Raw genomic sequence first — 13,055 nt, forward strand, 5'->3', positions numbered from 1 at the left:
TATGTGTTTCTCATTTTCATTTTCTCGGTTTCTGTAAACTAGTCTACACCTTCCTATTGCATATTTTGTATTGTAGGTTGTTATCCAAGAGCTCAAAACAGAGTTTGAGCAAGAGAAAAAGAGAGAATTGTCTGGTCCATTCAAACAGCAGATGGCAGTAATGCTTCAATTTTAGCTTGCGATCCGCTGCACAGAAAGGGAACTGTTGTAGTCTCCGCTATTACAGGTTTCTGAGCTTCTCTACAGTCTTTCAGATCTGGAAACCTTAAATTAATTCTTTAGTAGTATATAATTTGTGGCCCAATGAAAATGTATTCATCAGTATCAGTCGGTATTAAGATCTCTCTATATGTATTAGTTGGCTTTGTTCACACTCATCGCTGTCTGTCTGTCGGTCGGGAGGGTGTGATTCAGAAACAACATTGAGCATTAATAATATTCATCGAAATCAGGTTTTGCTGGAATCAACAGTATGAAGAACAATTTCCAGGTTATTTCAGATTGTTCTACTAATGTGCGGTAAGTTCATGATTCCGTTTATTATATTTACTATGTTTATTATATTTACTACTTTCGGTTTCACTCTTGACACTGGAAACAGTATGACCGAGGTGGACAACATGATCCCGTAAAATCAGCCCTGAAGAGTTTTCCTTCAAATTAGAACTCTGAACAAGCTAAACTAGGTTTTAATGGTTACTGGGGGAGCTTCGGGCAGTAGGAGTTTTTATATTTGTGATAGCCTCTGCAAGGACCGACATTCGCCACCCCTTTTAACTTGTCCTTCACTATCTGTGCAGTGTCTCCTGCGCTTTTATACACGTTGCTCTATTGTTGAATGGAAGCTGTTTACGAATTAAATAAACAAAACCGCGACACGACCGAATAGGGCACATTCACGATTAAAGGGACAGGGGCACGAGTTTGATATTCACCAAAGAGAACCCAAGAAGCGACACTGATCATGTTTAGGTAACAGCCACTGCTCCGGCAGCGCGGCCGCCATTATGGGAGTGAAAATAATAACTTCACATCTTATGCACCCAAAATCGGCGAACGTCACTGCCAAATCAGAAGCGCAGTAGAACAGTTTTTTAAATAAAGCTACATCAGTAAATTGTATGATCCTACAGTAAATGTTGTATTGTCTTATGTTTTATTTTAATAGTTGTGGAATCCAACCATTCATCCATCTGAATAGTTAGCCTGCTTCTTTATTGAGATTTCCATTTTATGCAAATGTACACGTTTATTAATAGTAAATTAATAAATGTAAGATCATCATGTTTACAGTGAGCAATATATTTCAGTCCTAGTGGAGTAATAGTAGCTAATATCGAGGTCTGAATTGAAATAGGCTATTTTGTACGTTTTAATGGATCACACTACAAACATAATGATCTTATAACACACATGATGCATTGCTGTGTCCGTTATCCCATAATTCACACTTTTGGACACTTTTGCTTTAACAGGCATTTAGATAACACTGCAAAATCAAGCTGTTATATTCATATATTTATTGTCCAAACTTTCCCAATTTTTCTGATGCATGTCATTAATTTAATTTTATATGTTGGTATTAATTCAGTGTTTATAAGCCTTTTTAAAGAATTTAACCCAAACTGACTGGGTTTCTAGAGAGCAAAGGTTTTGTGAAAAAGTGGAAGACTCTGAACACAAAGTGTGTAAAATAAACTGTAAAAAGGATTTGATGATCTCCAGTGATAGTATTTTATTCTGTGTTTTCATCATTCAGATTGGATTTCAGCTTTAATATGCTGCTGATATTGCCATAGAAACTAGTGGACTGCCGACTCGCTTTCACCCCAAAATGGCGGAAACGCAGGGACTGCTGCTGAGCGCCGGTGTTTCAATGGAACGTTATACTGAGCGTTGCTTCTTAGTGTATAAATTTCAGAGTCTGCTGCATGTTCACCTGGGCTGCTTTAGGGGACGGTCTGCGAATTCCCCTCACTTTGAAACTAAGTCAAATATTTATTTCAGATAATGTTTACAGGGCCATAGTAAATGCCCAGTGTGGGCAAACTGATTTATTATATTTTGCCTGTATCTTGCTTTAGACCACCTCCCCTAACATTGTGCGTACAGTAACACAAATATTTTCATGAAAAAGTTAAATTCAACTAAATGTTTTTTTTTTTTTTTTTTTTTTTTTTCTCCATGTTCAAAGGCTGTACGTTCCTACGTGACCAGACTGACACATGGAGTGCAGGTGAAATTTTGTCAATACCTCCATTACCGTATAGGGGGTGTGACGAGACACATCTCACGTGACAAGACTAGATACAAGATTGAGTTCACGAGAATGAGACAAGATTTTTACACACTATTTTTAAGAAATCCATGATTAGAAAAATAATCTGCTGGTGTATTTGAAATGTTTTAACTAATCATCTTGTAATAAATGTCATTTCAGTTCTACTTTCTCTTAGTGCGAATTATCATATGCAGTAAAATACAACAATAACTATATACAATAATACAATAATAAAGTACTGTAAAAGGTTTTGCCATAACTCAACTGACTGACTTCTCTACTGTATGATTTCAGTCTCTTCAGACCTTACTGCCATGATTTATGAGCTTCTACAACTTTTAACCTCCTAAACTTCCACAAACTGATCATAGAAATAAAAACAGTATAAATAAAAATGGTAACACTTTACATTAAGGTCTCATTTATTAACATTAATGTATTAACAAACATCAACAATGAGCAATATCTTTGCTACAGTATTTATTAATCTTTGTTTATGTTAGTTATCAAAAATAGTCATTCATGGTTAGTTCATGATAGTGCATTAACAAATACAACTTTTGATTTTAACAATGTATTAGTAAATGCCAAAATTAAGCATGAAACTAAAATGGTGTAGAGGTATTGTTCTTCCTTAGTTCATGTAAAGTTAACTAACGTTAACTAATGAAACCTTATTATGTAAGGTGTTACCATGAAAAATAAATAACAGTTTTCTTTTAGTCTTAAGTGTAAGCAGTAAGGTGCAACTATAACCAAAGCACTCTCTCAATATTCAAAGTGCAAATAGAGACCAAATTTTTCTTTAAGCATGATACAGAGCTGAGAGATGCTTACAACTACACAGCCCAGCCTAAGATAGCTTTCATACTGAGAGATATTTGCATTCATCAGGGAGCCGCTTTCAAAATGCGGGGTATTGAAATCGCACTTGAACACGCGCTCGCGTTTACTTTCACTTTCGCGATCAATGCGCATACCGCAGCGCTTACCGTTATCCAGTCCGAATTAAATGTTTTTTTTATTTCCTATAAAAAGCAAAACAACAGTGGATGTAATGTAAACGTAGCTGTATGGTATATTCTTTCCTAATTTCACCCTTAAAGTATTATCGCAATTTTTAAACGTTTTATTTTTTATTTGTATTCATAACCACACAAATATACAAACACCTTCAGGAGCAGCATTAGAATTAAGAAATAAAAGATATTTGTATGTAGAGTCAAATATCTAAAGGAAGTGTTAAGAATCAAGACCTGTTTTTCCATATAAAGTCAAGGAAAATTTTATTGACACCTTTAGCAGTAAAATCAGTCACATATAGTTCATATACAGGTAGAGTGAAGGATACACGAAGCGAGAAAAGACCTTCTGCTTTAGAGAGAAGAGCCCTACTATAGAGAGATAGGTAGATCTTTGTAATCAAAGATTAAAAAAATATTTGGGGTTTTCTTAATTCTGACTAGAAAAATTGGCTGCTGTCTGGCTACTAAATTTTTAGTTACATAAATGACTTTGACTGGAATACCATCAACTAACGTGTCGTCGCAATTATGCAGAGACATTATCTCACGCTTGGACATATTTAATCCTTAACCCAGCATACGATCTTAATGGCACTAGAAATTTGACTTTTATCTTTTGAAAAAGAGTGGTGTCATCAGCCAGCTGTGAAATTTTGATTTCCCTATCGAAGATGGAGATGCCTTTTAAGTTCTGATTGTGCCTAATACTCAATGACAATAGCTCAGTAACAAAAATAAATAGAAAGGGTGAAATTGGGCAAACCCTGCCTGACACCACGCATTATAGCAAATCTTTGGGAGGTGTGCATATTGACCATGACGGAACTACTAATTCCTTTTTATAAAACATTTCAATTATGTTAACAAAAGAATCCTCAAAACCAAACAGTTTGAGAGATTGCAGGAGAAATCCATGTTCAATGGTGTCGAAGGCCCTATAAAAATCTAAGAAAAGAATAATGGCTTTAGAGTGCACAAAATCAACATAATCCAGTAAATCTAAAACAAGTCTTATATTATTGCTAATATGACTACCTTTGACAAAACCTGATCATGCGTTTAAAAAAAAAAAGAATTGATTTCAAGCTCAAGTTTCAATCTATCTAGGCATAAACCAAGGCCAAGATCTTATAATCAACTGTTAAGAGTGTAATTGGTCGCCAATTATCAATTAAGAGAGAATCTTTTTCAGGTTTTGGAATAAGAGAAATTATACCCTGTTTCACTGATGTAGTCATTTCCTTCTGTGCAACACATTCTTCGTACATGCAAAGCAGAGGTGATTTTATTAAGTCCCAAAAATGGACGTAAAATTCGACAGAGAACTGGCCAACACCGGGGGATTTCCCCTTTTCTTCATAGAGAAGAGAGTGTGAGATCTAATTTCCCCAATTCTTAAAGTAGATTCACAAAGGTCTTTAAAGTCATTATCAATGGTAGGAATATAGTTTTTTAATTGTTTCAGACAAAAGTCTCACAATTATCCATATTAAATTCAGAAGTGTAAAGTTTGTCATGAAAGCTTGTGATAAAATTAGAAATTAGGTTAGGATCAGTGCACTTGACACCATTAATATTTAAAGGTCCTGTTCTTCTTGATCCCATGTTTCAAACTTTAGTTAGTGTGTAATGTTGTTGTTAGAGTATAAATAAAATCTGTAAAATTTTAAAGCTCAAAGTTCAATGCCAAGCGAGATATTTTATTTAACAGAAGTCGCCTACACATCGAACGGCCAGTTTGGACTACATCCCTTTACTTCCTTCTTTTAATGACGTCACTGAAACAGTTTTTTGACTAACTCTCCTTCGACAGGAATACACAAGAGTTGCGTTTGTAGAGTGTGTTTGTCGCCATGTCACGAAACGCTGTTATTTTCATCCCGCAGTCCAAACACCTTTGTTTGGCCTTCCCAGGGACGCTGTACTTATAGATCAATGGTTACAATTTATGTTTAACTCGGTTCCCGAAAATTATAATCCACATGTAAAACTATGTGCCATCACATTTTGCTGAGGATAGCTTCCTCAATCTCAATCAATTTAATGCCGGATTCACATAAAGATTATTTTTGAAAGATGGAGTAGAAGCTGCTGTCGAATCACAATAATAGGAACTGCTGGTACAATCAGAACTCGTTTACGTATTTCTGAAGGAGGGACTTCATGGAACAAGGAAGTCATCAGTGCCTGCTTATGAAAGTGGAAACAGCTGCATACAGATAAGTAAATTATGTGAAAAATACTGTGTTTTTTTACACGCGAAACATGAACACATGTTAAAGAGGACAGTAATAATTATAAACACAATCAAAGCTTCAAAATACTACGAAAAATGGGACCTTTAAAACGGTCAATGAATTTCTCCTGCAATTCCTCTTCTCTTATGCAAAAAATTAACTGGAATTAGTCACTCCTTCCTCTAGCCATTTGGATTTTGACCTAATAAAGACCCCTCTAGCCACATCCAAGTAAGTTTGATTAATTTGTAAACTTCTCTCAAAAGCAGATCTTCCTCCTGAGTTAAGGCTTTTTGCATTAAAGCATTTATTTTATTTAGGAGTTCATGCATTTTTTTTTTTTTTTAGAGGCTTTTAAATCTTTACTTTCTCTAATGGCGATCTTCCTAGCCTTATATTTAAAGAATTCCCATTTCGCTCTATAACCATCACTAAAATTTGTAGAAAATATATATCCGAAAACAAGTTCTTAATACCATCATTGAAGGAAGCAGCTTCTAGGAGAGAAATATTTACATTTCCAATAAATCAACGTAACTTTGGAGTTTTATCAGATGTTGCAACACAATTTTAAATTTATTTGTTTATGATCTGAGATGGGTGCAAAAGAATGAGAAACATCTATAACTCAAATTGAAGAGCTGAGGAAGAGATCAAGAAGAGTCAATTTCCGATTAGGGGAAGACATATATTACTATTAGACCAAGTAAATTCCTGCAGCTCAGGGGTGAAAGAAACGCCATGTATCTGTAAGAGAAAATTCTGTGCACTAATGATAAAATGTTAATATTTAAATGCAGGCTATCGTTAAGCTTCTGGGAGAAAATCTGTCAAAGGTATCATCCACACATTCATTGTAAAATCCCCACCCAAAATCACAAAAGAGTCTGGGTACTGGGTACTTTGAATTTAGAGAGACTTGTTGGCAGATCAGGAATTAAACCCGTAAATATTACAAATAGTAAAGATTGGAGTTATCTCGTTGAAGCGATAAAATAATCCATCTGCCTTCATCGGAAGACATCACTCCTAGTGTGTACTTTTTAAACTTGTGCAACAAAATCGAAACTCCAGCAGAATGACTAGAGCCATGGCTGCACAGCAAATTGTATTTCCCCATTGATTTTTCCAAAATTTTACATCCATTTCACACGAGTGTGTTTCCTGAAGAAGAATTATATCTGACTCACTGCTTTTACAGAATAAAAAAACAGCTTTCCTCTTTACTGCATCACGTAAACCCCTTACATTTAAGGATATAACAGAAAAAGAAATTAAACATAAAATCCATTAAACACAGAAAACAATTCTAGTTACCTCTTGAGAATTCTGAACAAACACTAACAAAATTCTATTTTTTGAAATAGGAACAACATATAACCAAAGATAATTCACAAACAATAAATTTGAGAAAATTCACTTCACCACCTTGCTTGAATCAAACCAATTATGCTCCTCAATATTTTCCGAAATCAGTTCCACGAAGCAAAACGCATTATCGTGCCCATCGGCATTTTGAACAGGCTCCATAGTTTACTATAGGGGGCATGTGTGCTGTCACGTTGGAAGTTTGCCTATTTTTCTACTCATTTTCTAAACTGGCACAAGGAGGATAATGTGATGAGCGCAATCACTTACCCGTTCATAAATAGCAATGTCTATATTATAATGGCTATATAATCGTCCTATTTCAAAATTCTCCTGACGAGACGTCAAGAACACGTTTACCTATCACAGTGCCATCTTGGCCCCCACTATCACAAGACTGCTTTTCATTTCAACGAGAGAAATCTCACATAATTTAATCTCACGATGAAATCTCGTCACACCCCTACCGTATATACAGTTGCACAAATATTTTTAGAAAAAAAATACTGTAATCTGTTTTTTAAAAGAGTTTTTCCACGTTCCAAAGAAGATACAAGACTGATTCTGTTGAAGACTGATTCTGGCTGAATCGGAAGCTGTTTAAGAATAAATGAATTACAGCAACAAATAGATAGAGCAGTGCATCTCTCTGAAGCACAGCTAGTTCAGATAAAGGTGAGATGATGGACAGGAAGGGGAAATGAACACTGCTGCCACTGGCCAATTGATACTTAATTGACAATCTCAAATAGAGGTCATTCCGTGTCAAATCAACCAGAGGTCCCCAGCTCAAATTTTGTTAATACTTTTTCTGTTGAAAGACAAACATAAATAGTGATGAAATCTAAAATATTAAATATGACAGGTGTATATTTACTGAGTAATCCATTATTTTGTAGAGGGGGTCAAAATGACCATTTTCACCTGAGATTTGGAGCCAATTTACAGGGGAGAAAAAAATGACTTTGTACAGATGGCAGAATCTTTATTTTATTTTTACACAGAGATTGATAGGTCTATTAGTAAAATCTGTTGACTTTCACAATCTTTGTTTCATTATATGCCAGCAGTGACAGTTCAAACCTGGGAAAAAGCACTTCTTGTGTTTTGTGCCTCAAGTTTGCATGCCTGCAACTCTAAAATTATTCAAGATATCTTAATATCCTTGTAGATTCTTATTCTTAATAAACTTTCCCTTTTGAAATCTTCATTTTCAAGGCCCTATAGTTGAGTCTGTTTAGAAAGTTACCTACATTTGGTTTGTGACCATTGAAAATGGGTAAAATTCAACAAGTTTATTAAGTTTGAGAATCTAGAAAGATATTGAGATCTTGAATACTTTTTGTGTTACCGGCATGACAACTTTAGAAAAATATTTATGGCACTCAGAAAGGTATGTGCTTGATAGAAAAACATGAGATACATTTCTAGTTTCAACATTATTTATTCTTCAGATATTCCTATTTAAAACAAAAAAAAAGTATCAGCTGTGTGCAAAGTGACTCGCATTTGTTTTTTGACCACTGAAAATATGTACAATTGACCAATGTACTCATGAAGCCGCATTAAGATTTCCATATCTCTGGCATTGAACAATCAAGGGCCTTTAAAATAAAGATTTGTTAAGAACCAGAATCTAAAAGGATATTAAAATATCTTTACTACTTGAGTTACAGGCATGCAAACTTAAGACACAAAACACAAGAAGTGCTTTTTTCCCAGGTTTGAACTGTCACTGTTGGTGTTTAATGAAACAAAGATAGTTAAAGTCAACAGATTTTACTAAAAGACCTACCAATCTCTGTGTAAAACTAAAATAATGATGCTGCCAGCTTTCTAAAATCATTTTTACATCCCTCTAATTTGGCTCCAAATCTCAGATGAAAATGGTCATTTTGATTACTCAGTAAATATACATCTCTGACATTTAATATTTTGGCTTTCATCACTATTTGTTTTTGTCTTTCAACAGAAAAAATTTATGAACAAAATCAAAAATTTGATTCAGGGACCTCTAGTTGATTTGACACGGAATGACCCATAGAAGAGTGTCAAAAGTACTGACTTTGGTACCAATCGGTACTGAAATTTTGAGCGGATTCATAAAAACCTCTGATTGTGTTGATGCGCTCATCTGATATGTCTGTGTTAGGGTCAGAGGTGTTTATGAATCCGCTCAACATCACTTAAGGGTCACATTTTTAAAATTTCAGTACTGATGTGGTACCGAAGCCGGTACTTTTGACAACTCTGTCACATAGTATACAAACACACAGTATACGAATATTCTTTTTTTTTTTTATTTACAGTAAATCATGTTTTCATGTTCTAAATGTTGTAGTATGTTTATAGTTAGAAGTATGATTTAGTACAGGTGAAATAGAAAAAAATGCTGCAATTCCTCTAAAAGTTTTTTTTTAACATGTATTGGTGAATTGCAGTAACTTTTTTTAATGGAAATATTTGTGTACAGTACATACAGTAAGCGAGATACTGGCAAAAATTACAGTAAGTCAGTCTGACAAATATTAATGTACTACAAGCTTTGGATTTTTTTAAATGTTAAAAGTCAGCTTAATTTACCCAGATCAGGTGTTTTTAAGCAGTTGGGAAATTGGCAGATGTTCCCTTAGGCATCATGCACCTTGCCTGGAAAATCCAGCCTCACCACTGTACCAGCAGATGAGTCTGGTCGGCCATTGAATCAATTCGATTTCTAGGGCGGAGCAAATCCGAGCAAACAGGAAGCGGAGTAAACCAATCAGAGAAGGGTGGATATGACATTAGCAAAGCGACAAGAGAGTCAACAGCAAAAAGTAAATAATTAATGTGTTTTTGGTCATTTAAAACTGAATTCACGGCTGAATAGAACAAACTCTCGGGTCTCCCGCGCGCAATCTTTGTTTATATTGAAGGGACTGAAATAAACGAATCTGATTGCACGGTAGGGTTTGGAGTTGACTTGAATCGCGATGGAGGGCGGACTGACCAGACTGATATATCTTGTAGAAGATATATCATTCTGGACTTGCCAGGCAATCATGCACTGTGCTAGTGCGTCAAAGCATTCTCAGATAGCTTAACTAAAACCAAACTGTTTAAAAAATGAACAGTTGAACATACATCAACGTGATAATAGCTACCTAAAATGACAGAAATCAATTTGAAATTGAAGTGTAATTTGATTGTTTCATTTAGCTCATGTCACATTTGTTTACATGGAAATGTTGGGGTTTATGACCTATACTTCAGCCACCCACCAGGGCGCGATCGAAATGATTTGGCTTCACTTGTTTTCAGGACATGTGTGCCACACCTGTTGCTGACCCACAGCATTTAATATTTGTTCATAGCATGTTAGTCAATGCACTTAAGAAATGTGGATATTCAAAGTGATATTCTGGTACTCTTGAGATATTTTTATCCATTCATTTCATGTGTATGTATGACAGACCAGTTCTGTAATTTTGTCACCTGGGGTACTATCTTATTGGTGTTGTATTATGTAACTTTGAAAGTGTATTACCTCACAGTCTTAACGTTTGTTGGGGAATTATAGTTTTATTGTTCTTGAGGATTCTATTAAATAGAGCATTCAGACAGAGGGTGAAAACTGGTGCTGCAACAATGTAAATAATAATAAATATATTTTTCTTGAACATGAAGTTATGCAAACCAGTTAGCTGACCCAATAAACAAAATTATGAACTAATAAATAAGCATAATAGTGGCCTTGTAGTAAGTTAAATATTATTTATAAGTCAAGATTGATTTCTGTTGAACTCTGTTCAGTAACATGAGCAGCAGTGTTACATGAGTTTAATCTCTGAGAAACTGTTTGTGTTTGTTCTGCAGGAGTGTTTGGTGCTGGAACAGATGAAGTGAAGACTGTGATGGAGGGAGATTCAGTCACTCTAAACCCTGATCTTACTCAAATACAGGGAATTATTCAGATGATGTGGAGGTTTAAGGATTCACGTTCAGTCATTGCTCAAATCGAGGGAAATGATATTTCATATCCCATTGTTCCTGAGATGTTCGAAGACAGACTGCAGCTGGATCAGACTGGATCTCTGACAATCACAAACATGAGAACTAAACACTCTGGACTTTATAGACTAGAGATCAACCACAACCATGGGACCTCACGTTTGAATTTCAGTGTTAATGTCTATGGTGAGGACACTATTTTTGAATAATTAGATGTTTTGAAGATGTTAGATGTTTATTGTTGTTTTATAAATTAAAATCAATTAAGCTGATATTTAAACTGCAGCTGGAAAATCTTACAAAACAATCTTACAGAATAGCTTTCGCCTATAGAAGGAGCAGACTCAATCAACACAAATAAAGATACACTTAAAGAAATATGTTTAAGGAAAATTATATTCAGCACTTAAATTACATTAAATATCATAAACTAATTAATATATGGTTCATATATGCCTTATGGAGTAACCACAAGATACTTGACTGTTAAAGTTAATATTCTAGTGCCAGTAACTGTGTTTAATGTTTAATATCTGTAAATCTGTCTCATGCAGAGTCTCCAGCTGTTATTGATGCTTTTAAAGGTGAAATGAAGAGTGTATCAGAGACGGAGGGGAATCCTGTCTCTCTTCAGACTGATACTAAAACACACAGAAAAGAGCTGATAGTGTGGAGGTTTGGAGATGAAGGAAAACTCATAGCTAAACATGATCTAGAGGCCAAGAGTCTAAGATTATATGATGATCCTGATGAGAGATTCAGAGACAGACTTAAGCTGGATAATCAGACCGGATCTCTGATCATCACAAATGTCAGAATCACAGACTCTGGAGTTTATAAAGTGAAGATCAGCAGCAACAATCAGACTTTAAACAAGAGATTCGTTGTTACTCTCAGCGGTGAGTAACTCAAGACTATAAAAGCAATGATTGTTTATCAGCTGTCTGTAAATAATTCATAACGTCTCACCCTGAACTTTTATTATCTAAAACAGCCTGTCTGACACCTGTAAATACAGTAGATCTGATAAATAATGACTTTCTTTATCACTCAGGTTATATGGTGTTGTTGTTTATAGTGTTTGTTATAGATCAGACTCATTCACACTAATGACTCTTTATCATTACAGTATCAGATCTTCAATCAGGTTATATAGTGCTGATGTTTATAGTATTTGTTATAGATCAGACTCATTCACACTAATGACTCTTTATCATTACAGTATCAGATCTTCACTCAGGTTATATAGTGCTGATGTTTATAGTGTTTGTTATAGATCAGACTCATTCACACTAATGACTCTATCATTACAGTATCAGATCTTCAGTCAGGTTATATAGTGCTGATGTTCATAGTGTTTGTTATAGATCAGACTCATTCACACTAATGACTTTATCATTACAGTATCAGATCTTCAGTCAGGTTATATAGTGCTGATGTTTATAGTGTTTGTTATAGATCAGACTCATTCACACTAATGACTCTTTATCATTACAGTATCAGATCTTCACTCAGGTTATATAGTGCTGATGTTTATAGTGTTTGTTATAGATCAGACTCATTCACACTAATGACTCTATCATTACAGTATCAGATCTTCAGTCAGGTTATATAGTGCTGATGTTTATAGTGTTTGTTATAGATCAGACTCATTCACACTAATGACTCTTTATTATTACAGTATCAGATCTTCAGTCAGGTTATATAGTGCTGATGTTTATAGTGTTTGTTATAGATCAGACTCATTCACACTAATGACTCTTTAGCATTACAGTATCAGATCTTCACTCAGGTTATATAGTGTTGATGTTTATAGTGTTTGTTATAGATCAGACTCATTCACACTAATGACTATCATTACAGTATCAGATCTTCACTCAGGTTATATAGTGTTGATGTTTATAGTGTTTGTTATAGATCAGACTCATTCACACTAATGACTCTTTATCATTACAGTATCAGATCTTCACTCAGGTTATATAGTGTTGATGTTTATAGTGTTTGTTATAGATCAGACTCATTCACACTAATGACACTATCATTACAGTATCAGATCTTCACTCAGGTTATATAGTGTTGATGTTTATAGTGTTTGTTATAGATCAGACTCATTCACACTAATGACACTATCATTACAGTATCAGATCTTCACTC

At 34.7% G+C, this 13,055-nt stretch overlaps 1 protein-coding gene across 2 annotated transcripts in view; it reads left to right on the plus strand.

Moving 5' to 3' along the window:
• The first annotated feature begins 494 nt into the window (after positions 1-494).
• LOC137008243 (uncharacterized) overlaps positions 495-13,055 on the plus strand; it is a 48,113-nt gene continuing 35,552 nt past the window's right edge. For both annotated transcript variants that reach the window (XM_067370176.1, XM_067370186.1), the window contains exons 1-3: positions 495-519; positions 10,767-11,087; positions 11,456-11,800. In XM_067370176.1, coding sequence (XP_067226277.1) covers positions 513-519; positions 10,767-11,087; positions 11,456-11,800 — 673 coding nt within the window. In that variant the 5' untranslated portion in view covers positions 495-512. The remainder of the gene's footprint in view (positions 520-10,766; positions 11,088-11,455; positions 11,801-13,055) is intronic.

This window comes from Chanodichthys erythropterus, chromosome 3, assembly GCF_024489055.1.
Source record: "Chanodichthys erythropterus isolate Z2021 chromosome 3, ASM2448905v1, whole genome shotgun sequence".
Lineage (NCBI taxonomy): Eukaryota > Metazoa > Chordata > Actinopteri > Cypriniformes > Xenocyprididae > Chanodichthys > Chanodichthys erythropterus.